The following is an 11263-nucleotide window of genomic DNA, read 5'->3' on the forward strand; positions in this document are numbered from 1 at the left end:
AACTAGACTACACCACTGCCCACACCCCTGGCCTCATATTGAAAGCATGTTTACCTTAGTAAAAGTGCGAGAGAGCAGCTACATTATGAGGTGTCTTCTGTGTCTGCCAAAGCAAACGGACATTTCAGCATTCAAAAACTCAACATCTAACTTGAGGAAACATGTAGCGGTAAGTTTCCTAAATTTTTTAATTTTATTTTGCTATAGATAGGCGCATGTTTGTCTGTTATTGATCTACTCCACACCATTCCTCACATCAAGAATCTGTCACTCAAAGTCAACACAGGTCTTCCTGCATCTGTAGCCTGTGAGAGACTTTTCAGTCATGCAGGACTCCTGTTCACTGCTAAACAATCACAGCTTCACAGCAAGAACCTTGAGAGCCAGCTACTGTTGAAGTTTAATAGTGACATCACTGAGTGAATTTTTGGTGAAATAGTTTGTTTCTGCATGAGAATTTATGATCTGCCTCGTTCTAGTTCTGCCTGGTAAAAAAGTATAAAGGTTTGGAAATTTGTGTTACTTGTGCGTATTTATTTTTTATTTATTATTTTATTCATTTTATTTATTAAGTACTTGAATTTACCTGAATTATTTTAATTTAAGCTATTTTTTAATGAATTAATTTTTATTTATTTTATTGATTGGATGAGCCATAATTTGCCTTAAGTCTGATTGTTGTCTTGTTTTAAAAAATAAATCAGACGTTACTCAAGAGTTACTCAGTACTTGAGTAGTTTTTTTCACCAAGTACTTATTTACTCTTATTCAAGTAATTATTTGGATGTCTACTTTTTACTTTTACTTGAGTCATATTATTCTGAAGTAACAGTACTTTTACTCGAGTAAAATTTTTGGCTACTCTACCCACCTCTGGATAGGCCACATTTTAAAAGGTAATGTGAACAGCCAAACAAAAAAAATCAGATCTGAGCAAAATATCCGAATTGAGCATTAAGACGCAGTGTGAACGGGACTTAAGTTTAGTTATTTGCTGCTGCCCCTTGTGGACCCAGTCAGTATTACTGTGAGTGAGCGTCTGTCTCATACTTTTATCCATCCATCTGCCTGTCTGTCCATTTTTTCATCTATAATTCTATATAAAACCAGTGTTTAACTTTTCCAATACTTTATTTTTGCACAAGGAGAAATAATAATAATAATAATAATTATTATTATTATAATAAACAAGGCACTATATATAGCTTCCTTTTCATTTTAGTATTACAGAAGTTTGTGTTCATTAAGAAAAAAAAAAATTCTTCATACATGAGTCTAAAAGCTTCTCACTGTCAGATACTTACACGATAATGTCACAGTGGCCACATTATTTATTATAATACTGAATGCTATCATTTTATACACACAGTTGGCTGTTTATTAAAAGGGAAACAATGGATTCTGTATTTATCACTACACTTGGGAATGTACCAAAACCTAATAAATTCATCACAGAGAGTGTCTGCAGCTCTTTAACAAGGATATTTATATTAGAGCACTCGGCAAGGGACAGAGTGTACACTTTAAATGTGTGTTTGCCTGGAGGTATCTGCAGGAATGTTCTCTGGAAAGGAAGGAAGAACACAGTTACTGTTAATTTAGAGAGAATTAAAAATCACATGAATGAGTTACTGGAGTTCAGGCCAGATGTTATTTATAAAACTGTTGAATGGAGAACAAAACATCCAGATTTTAAAAGGTCTAAAACTGTTGCACTGGGTTCTGCAGAGTAAGGCAGTTCCTCTGCTGATGTTTCACCAGACTGCTCTTGTAGGCGAAGATCTGGCCACAGTGCTCACAGCTAAACGGTTTCTCCCGTGTGTGGATCTTCATGTGTGTCTTCAGGTTGGATGACTGATTAAAGGTTTTGCCGCACTGCACACAGCCATACGGTTTTTCCCCAGTGTGCACATTAACATGCTTCTTCAGATTGCTCTGATCTGAGAACAGTTTTCCACAGTGCAGACAGCTGAAGGGCTTCTCTCCTCTGTGCATGCCGTAGTGTTTCTTCAGACTGGATGCTTGACTGAAACGTTTCCCACACAGTGCGCAGTAGTACGGCTTTTCGCCCGTGTGGACACGCTGGTGCAGGACGAGGGCACTGGTATGGGGGAAGCGTTTCCCACAATATTTACACACCACAAACCTCTCTGGTTTAAATAGGCTGGTGTGGGACTGAGAGGCAATTCGCTCATCAGTGTGTGGAAAGTGGCCTTCAGGAAAAGACGCATTACTAACAGAGCCAGCCTCAGTGCCATAAGAACACAAGGCATCTCTGTGCAGGAAATAATCATTGACGGACACTCCTGCACTCATGTCCGCTCCAGAGTACGGGATGCTGTGTGCGGAAGAGTCAAACATGCTGCTTTCCCACATTGCATCAGCAACAGCGTCATCGTTGTCAGCTTCTATACTCGAAGTGCCTTCTTCAGGACAACTTCCTAAAAATGAAATGTAAAGATAGTCAGGTAAGACAACTTTGTGTGCTTCATTAGCTCTGCTTAGGAGGCTAAAGGAGCCAAAAGTAGTGGAAGTTTCAAACCACCAGTTTCTTGTGCACTAAATGGATGGATGGATGAATAGATAGATAGATACTTTATTCATCCCATTGGGAAATTCAGCAGTAACCAAAAATGTAAGCAATAAATACATGCAATAAATACTACAAATATTTAAAGTAGTACATTTAAATTGAAAAGGTCCTGTTCACATTGGAGTGTTATGGTGTCTCCTCAGTCTGTCTGTGGAGCAGGACAGTGACAGCAGCCTGTTACTGAAGCTGCTTCTCTGCCTGCAGATGATGTTGCAGTGAATTGTCCATAATTTACAGAAGCTTATTCAGTGCCCGTCGCTCTGCCACAGACGACATGCTACCCAGCTCTGTGCCCACAACACCAGCTTGTCCAGAGATGTTCATTGTCTCAAACAGATTTGGTGCTGTGACGTGCTGCTGTGAACACCTCAACCCTTTCATCTTGCCAGCTGTCTACCTACACTGGTCTGACACAACATTAAAACCACTAAGAGATTAAGTGAATAACATTGATTATCTTGTTAACCTGAAGTTTATAGAAACAACTAAAAGTGGGCAAGGAAGGACAACAGTTTAACAGGTGACAGGGTCATGGAGCCCAAGCCCATTGATGTGTGTGTTGAATGAAGGCTTACACAATATTAGGCATGTGGTTTTAATGTTATGGCTGACAGGGTAGAGATCAATATAAAAAACAATTCCCCATGATCCCTAATTATCTTAGATCTTAGAAATGTTAAGTTCACACCTACTTAGGTATAACATTCATGAACACATTTCACTGTGGCTTTACAATTTTGTCAGGATTTAGGCCTCACCATAGCACAGAGACAGAGAGGCTAAAGTTGTAAATGACCTGTTACTGATCTCTGATCAGGGTTGTGTTTGTTTGCTGTGTTACTTGATCTTAGTGCAGCTTTTGATACCATTGACCATGTTATTTTACTTGAGAGGCTAGAACATGCTGTTGGTGTTAAAGAGACAGTTCTCTCCTGTATCAGGTCTTATTTGACATATCGATACCAGTTTGTGGATCTAAATGGTGACTACTCTAAACAAACTAAGGTAATGTTTGGTGTTCCACAAGGTTCTGTTTTAGGCCCATTGCTTTTCTCCCTCTATATGCTACCCCTTGGTGCAATTATTTATAAACATGGTATTGGCTTCCACTGTTATGCTGAAGACACACAGCTATATGTTCAAGCTCAGTCAGATGTGAGTCACCAGCTTAATAAGATTGACACAGTATACATGTGTCTGCCAAATGCTGTAAAAATGTAAACATGTCTTAGCTTTTGTTGCTGTATTTGATTTAAAGTCTTGGTGAATGATGATGTACGTTTGGTGTTGTTCATATTTTCCTTGTCATTACCATCGTGTGCTGATGCGTCTCCTCTCTCCTCATGTTGTTCTTCCTTCAGAAAGTCACATTCTTCATCAGACTGAAACACATGGAAGGTTTAGTTACCTGCTGAGCAGAACTTATACTAATGCACAATCTAATCTATAACTGTGGGCGGACCTACGGTTGTTACTATGGACGACAAAAAATGTTCAGTGATACACTCAGTTATACTTGAAGTGGGGAACACCTACACTCTAACACACAGTGTGAACACTCAACACCCAAAAACCACTATCCAGAAGAAGTGTGTGTGTGTGTGTGTGTCTAACCTCCTGTTGTTGGAGTGAATCATGCTGCAGGATGTTTTCTCTGCCTGCTGTAGTCACACACAGAACACACTCATTAACACCATGCTTAGTGTTTAACATGGCTGTAACTGCTAATGCTAAACTAATGCTAACACTAAAGCTAAGCTAAACAATGAAACGCTATAACAATATTGCCATTCCATATAACCGAACAATGAATAGAAGTGTGTGTGTGTGCGCATGTGTAATACTTGTGTCTCTGGTCTCAGTCTCTTGCACTTTACTGACGCTCTCTGTTCTCTCCTGTTTCAGCATGAGAAGGTCTGGCTGTCTGACCTGCTCCACACACTCCATCACACACTCCTATTCTCTCACACACACACAACACACACAAAAACACAGTTACACACCTATACACATATACGGCATTCGAAAGATCCTTTATGTAGAGTGACAATTTATTTACATTTGACATTTTCTCTCATTTTTACAACTGAGACGTTGACGGTTTCTCCTAACTCTCAACCTTTCGATCAGTATCTGATGTTTTCCACTTATTACACTTCTCAGATATTTAGAGAAACTGTATGTTATCATTACGACACATCTCAGATATTTAGAGAAACTGTATGTTATCATTACGACTAGTATCTCAGTGCTGAAGAGTAATAGAGGAGAGTGTGTGTTATTGTGTTTATTATTTCTGTGAATCTGTGTGAGTATGTGTGAGTGTACCTGTTGAGCAGATGTGTGTGTTACAGGATCACGTGGAAGTGTTTCCTCAGTGGGTCGCCGTTCACGCTCTACTGTGTCGATCTTCACCCGTACCCTCCCGCCTAGTGCACACACACACACACACACACACACACACACACACACACACAGTCAGCAAACGGGTGTCTTCAGGGATAAAACCAGGCCCAAACGCAGGGTTAACAGAAACAGGATTTATTAGCAATACTAAAAACGTAGATAAAAAAAACAAAAATTCATTCATTCATTCATTCATCTTCTACCGCTTATCCAAACTACCTCGGGTCACGGGGAGCCTGTGCCTATCTCGGGCATCAAGGCAGGATACACCCTGGACGGAGTGCCAACCCATCGCAGGGCACACACATACTCATTCACTCACGCAATCACACACTAGGGCCGATTTTCCAGAGATGCCAATCAACCTACCATGCATGTCTTTGGACCGGGGGAGGAAACCGAAGTACCCGGAGGAAACCCCCGAGGCACGGGGAGAACATGCAAACTCCACACACACAAGGTGGAGGCGGGAATCGAACCCCGACCCTGGAGGTGTGAGGTGAACGTGCTAACCACTAAGCCACTGTGCCCCCCAACAAAATTTCAAAAAAAAAAAAAAAAAAAAGGAACATGAGCAGAACAAGAAAAGACAAGGACCCTGTAAAGCCAAACTTCAGAAATAAATAGGCAAGTTAATAATAATCAAGTCAATAAGCTTTTGTTGCTGATTCACAGTGAAATGAGAACGTTTCTCCATGGCCATGGAATTACACAGAACAACACAGCGCTAAGGACTTAAATTGGATCGGATTGGCTGCTGTGTGCTACTGCTGCACCACCACCATGCTTCTGTAACAGTTCATTAAGAGCAGATGAGTAGTGATGAGAACACGACATACACACACACAACATGCTGCAGGGACGAGAATGTACAAGCAGAGTCCTGACACACACGTTGCTTATGAGGCACGAAACCACCCCAATTCCCAAACAGCGTTTAGCTCAGGAGTTATTGACTCGGGAAACTCCAATCTGTGAATGTGAGACCAACTTTACTTAAGATGCCGAGGCGCTTTTTTCCTTCTCAATAGGTGAGTAACGTTGGTTTTGCTTTGTTACACAGAACTAATATATGCCTTTGTCCTTTACATGATTATGTTTGTGTGTCATTTTTGCTTGTTTGTTTATCTGCAATCGTATTGTTCTTCCCTTCAGCTATGATAAAGACACATTTCTTTCTAATAGTTGCCTGGGTTACGTATGTATGTGTGGGCGGAGCCATCAATACAGGGGTGGGACCCATTTGGGTTAGGGGCGTGTTTGTTTTGGTGATTTCAAATGTCAACATTGCCTTTAAAACAACTGAGACCCCACCTTTAAGTCCAGTGCACACTACAGAGCGGCCATAAATATTCATGTCTTTAAAGAGAGTGGTCATAAATATTCATATGTCTGCGTATATAATTAAGATCTAGTTTGCATTTTTTTAAATTGTTTGTTTTATCAAATACTCAATTTTATCAAGCTTAAAAATTAGAAAAGTATTCCCGATCACTTATTAACTATTACATTTATGAGCAGTTTATTCTTCAATGTCAGTTTACACAGATGATGATGATTAAAGATTTAACAGTTACATGCGATATGAAGAACAAAACTGAACGGACACTGAGTCGACTCTCTGAACCAACTATCATTCGCTCGTCTTCAGTAAATACTCCCTGAATCGGTTCGTACGTGTGAATCGGTTCTTAGTGTTGTCGATCAGAAAAAAGAATATAAATAAACAAATCTTAACAAAAACAATAAAAAACCCGGACACGTATGAAAATGTCGAGTACGATGAAATAAAACAAAACTAATTTTCAGCCACGATTCAGCAAATCAGCAAAACACTAACGCTGTTTGTTACACGAGATGAAGGAGCTTGTATTGGGGAGTCGAACCAGATGATTCGCGCGAGCGCTCCTGTGTTCACTTACCCTCTCCCCCAAACGACTCCTTCAGCCTGTTGGTTCTTTTATAAAACGACTCCCGCATTTCGATCATCTTCAGTCTCCGTTTGAGGAGCGTGTTCTCCTTCTGACTCTTCGCTATCTCCATCTGGAGCTCAGTGTAACTGACCTCCACAACTTTACAGATCTCGGCCACAGCGGCGTTGGCGAACACCTCCATCACTGAGGCGATCTGAGTCTGAAACGCCAACACACCGGGCATCCTGCTGTCCTCCACCGCCGCCATCACTCACCGCTGTACGCCTGAGTAAACCCGCTACTCACCCGGTATTAACACGCGCTTACAGACTGTTTTACTACACGGATAAAAACGGGCTAATGATGTGACGTCATGTGCATTAACAGGACCCCTGAAAGCCCCAAACTAGAAAACACGAACACTTCTAATGGACACGTAACTTAATTAAACTACTGGAGCTTAAGCTTCTCCTCCGCACAGTAATCGGTAATGAAAATAGAACAAAAAAGGTTTTGTTTGTTATATGTAATTTTAATCAGGCACAAATGTTAGCAGCTCCGTTGTACCGCATGACCACAGTTTAGCGCGACGCATGCGTGATTTCAGCCAATAAGAACACTCCAACGGATGACGTCACAAAAGCAGTTCGTTAGAAACGTAGATATATTAGGGATGAGCGAGTACAGCATTATCTGTATCTGTACTCGGAGTGGGTGGGGCCTAACCCGGAAGTAGCTTGTCTCGAAATGGGCGGGGCTTTAACTGGTAATAATTAATTTGTAATATTTATAACACTAGCTTACTACCTTTATGTTTTTATGAAATACAGCAAAAACGTGTCAGACACTCAGTGTCTGGTTACTGGTTAGAGACAGCTGAAGGTTTAAAAAAGAAAAAATCTCCGACAGGCAGAGACGCAATGCGAGTCGCATTCTACCAAGCAAGCACCACGTCTGAACGAACCCACGTTTACCAGAACTCTACTGGTTAGTAAGTACGTATTATTAACGTTACAACCCGAAGTAAAAAGCTGAAGAAACCCTAAACGTTAACGGAAAAGACCCACGAACCCGAGTGACTGAGGGAGAGACAGAGAGCTGTTCTGTGTGTGACTGTGAGTGAGCAGAGCGAGACACAGCAACACAATACATCTGTATGTGTGTATGGGAGGGGCGCTGTGACTAGCCTATCACTGTAGGGGAGGGGCGCTGTGACTAGCCTATCACTGTAGGGGAGGGCGCTGTGACTAGCCTATCACTGTAGGGGAGGGGCGCTGTGACTAGCCTATCACAGAACACTGACACAATCAGCTACACAATGATGATTTTCATTCAATCCGAGCACAGATATTGACTCGTATTACTTGTATAATACTCGTACTCGGCAGAAGTGCTTTATCCATACCAGATTTCAGCCGAGTATCCGGCTCATCTCTAAGATATATACACCATAGATATATACAATAGATGTCTATAATAACAATAGATGTAAAAATAAATGGATTAGCTGCGGTCGTTAACCAAGGACTAAAATGTTTCAGTCCGCACTGCTGTCTCTATGGAACCGGGCAGGAACCAAGCGCGTCTCCCCTGGAGCGCTTAGTCGAGCCTGACACTTATCAGCCAATCAAAAAAAAGAGGCTACACAATAGCCAATCAGAAAATAGCACTATTGTATCTGGGTAAGATTTAATGCAACAACCAATGGAAAAAAAAACATTAGAGAGGGTATTTTTGATGGTCGGTTTGAACAAAACCTCAACACGAAACAGCTTGTCTCTGGACGGGACATTGTCCTCAATCATGACCCTGAACTGTTGTGCTGAACTGTTTTATATGGGAGCAACATTACAAATGATAAAGGAGTCCAAAAAGGCAACAAACACAATCAACAACACAAGTCATAATCTATCTCTCTCACACCCACACACACAAATTAATAAATGGAAACTAAACAAATCCTTACTCCCCCATTTTTAACATTTTTTTGGAGGGTGTTTGGAGATGTCACGCTTGCCTGTCTCCAAAACTTGAGAGCCCTGTGTAATTTTATGTGGCCCAAATATGGCACATGTCTTCTTTGCCAGAACTGAACCAAAGGAGTGCCATAACTCCACCATACATGAGCCAAATAATACAATTTAATGTGGCCCATATGTGAGCCTTATATGCAATTTTAGTATGGTTGAGTTCTGTTAAAATCTAACAGCCCATATGTGCCCCACATGCAGCTGACAGTATGTAAAATCTCATTAACTCAAAGGTAAATGAAACACTCAGCAACAAATGTACTCAAAACAATTTACTTTCGACAAGCGATTAAATAATTACAGCTTTAAGAGTAAACATTTAAGAATACATTTAAGAATAAATAATTACAGCTACTCAGTTGTACTTAATAATTTAAGTGGAATTCAGTTGAAAACGTTAAGAAGAAATATTAATAATATAAATAACATTCAAAGAGTCTTAGACTATTTATTTTTTTACACCAAAATTTATGTTTTAATGTTAGGTTCAACTCTGACATTGTTAGGTTCAACTCTGATGACTCAGCACATGGCTCTTCAGAATCTGACACATGCCTGGTAGATAAATGATCTGAGTGTAATTCCTTCTCACTATCTTGAACACAACCAAGGGAGTCAAATAAGTCATTTACTATTTTAACAGCCCTCCTTCTAATGTTATTTGGTTTACATTTACTTGCAATGTCCATGATGATAATTTGAAGGGAAAAGTCTCTACGAATAAATCTGTAAGAAAAAAACAAAATCTGTTGTAAAAAAGAAAGCAGGGTTAAAAGCAGGCAGGCTACATAGTGATATCAGGCATAATTTCAGATATTAATACAAGTGCAGAATTTTAGTTAAAATTATATAAATTATAAGCACATCATATAACATATACAGTGAAGAGACAGGTTTAGTTCACTTGGTTTCGTCATGGCTACACTAACTTGTGGGAACATAAAAGTATGAAAAATATGAAGCACTGTTTATTTGATTTGTATCTTTCTTATTATAGTAATTCTCATATTGCTTATTATTTGCATCTTTGCTTATTTTAATAACAGACAAAATAAACTATAAACTATATTGTGCTCATACAATTTTATTTAAAACAACTATTAAATTACTCAAATCATGAAATAAGAATTCAGTCATAGCACCCACAGGTTATGACAGGTTGGGGTTCGTATTTGTGAAAGGTTAGAGAATGTTAACATAATTGATAATGTGATTGTTGCAAACATTTCTGCACGATCACACTGTGGCATGTAATTATTTATTTTAAAATAGGGCAGAGAATGGTCAAAAAGCAAGGCATGAACAAGCAGTCAAGTGAAGTTTAATTTTTTTAATTAATTTACAATTGATAACACTTTACAATAAGGTTTAATTTGTTAACAAAAGTAAATGTATTAACTAACCACGAGTGATAGCCTACATTTCTTACTGTATTTGGTAATCTTTGATAACATTAGTTAATAGAAATACAGAGAATTTAAAACAAGAAGAGTTTTATATTATATATTATATGACTACATAGTAAGACAAAAGTTATGGTATTATTTAAAATGACAAAAGTGGACACCAAAATTTTATGCATGATGTAATGATGCCAGTCTTGAATCAAATCAGTTCATGTATGTGTGCTGGAGCCACCCTAAAAAAGGCTATTGTTAAACTGAGGAAAATATTAGCTAATTTGACCCCTTCCTCAATTAAAATAATAACTAAACACTTAATAACATGCAATATTGACACATAATGCTGCATATTTCAATTATATGACTTTAAAGTGCCAATCACTTACCTGAACGTATCGCACACAGTCGTTAGGAAAGCAGAAATGCCGCCCACTGCCCGAGTCTCAGTCACATTCGTGCATAGCAACCTGAGGTGTAGAACAGCGAATGTCTGCCGCACTTGATTTCAGGATTCCTGTGTTTTTCCACGAATAAGCCAAATGTTTACCACAAGTCGGTGTTTCTCACTGTGTGCCATAGCTCAACCACATATGGTTCTCATGTATTCGTTGTTATCTGGGCCATGTACCTCAAAATGAGTTGTGAACCAAGAGAGCATTTCCCGCAGATTATAAAGTTATGGCAAAACAAATATGGCCACAATTTGGCCCATATCTGTTCAGCCACGACACCTAGGCCATATGTTCCAGATAATACCAACATGTGGCCCAAACTTAATTGCTATCTGGGATAATTCTGGTAGATCGGTTGTTTAATTCAAATGGTTTTCTTTTCACTTTTGGTGAGTTTTTGGCTTTTTGCAAAATCCCTGTAAACCAAAGGATTATGCCAAAGTTTTTGATGCTATATCCAGGGCTC

The 11263-nt window shown here is 39.4% G+C and overlaps 1 protein-coding gene across 1 annotated transcript; it reads right to left on the bottom strand.

Moving 5' to 3' along the window:
• Window positions 1-1112: 1112 nt before the first annotated feature.
• Window positions 1113-7470, bottom strand: si:dkey-56e3.3 (zinc finger protein 33B). Its single transcript, XM_060873287.1, has 6 exons — window positions 6922-7470; window positions 4922-5022; window positions 4438-4549; window positions 4208-4254; window positions 3906-3975; window positions 1113-2441 (listed from the first exon to the last, which is right to left on the bottom strand). Exons 1-6 carry the CDS (start codon window positions 7178-7180, stop codon window positions 1702-1704), a joined length of 1329 nt encoding a protein of 442 aa, XP_060729270.1. The 5' UTR covers window positions 7181-7470; the 3' UTR covers window positions 1113-1701.
• Window positions 7471-11263: the final 3793 nt, after the last annotated feature.

Source organism: Tachysurus vachellii, chromosome 6 (genome assembly GCF_030014155.1).
Source record: "Tachysurus vachellii isolate PV-2020 chromosome 6, HZAU_Pvac_v1, whole genome shotgun sequence".
Taxonomy (NCBI): domain Eukaryota; kingdom Metazoa; phylum Chordata; class Actinopteri; order Siluriformes; family Bagridae; genus Tachysurus; species Tachysurus vachellii.

Excerpts from the sequence above, each read along its gene's own strand:
- si:dkey-56e3.3 (XM_060873287.1), bottom strand. The coding sequence starts at position 7,180 with ATGGCGGCGGTGGAGGACAGCAGGATGCCCGGTGTGTTGGCGTTTCAG. Across the intron at positions 4,550-4,921 it reads CACACACATCTGCTCAACAG|GAGTGTGTGATGGAGTGTGT; the intron begins GTACACTCACAC and ends GTGAGAGAATAG. Across the intron at positions 3,976-4,207 it reads ATTCACTCCAACAACAGGAG|TCTGATGAAGAATGTGACTT; the intron begins GTTAGACACACA and ends CATGTGTTTCAG.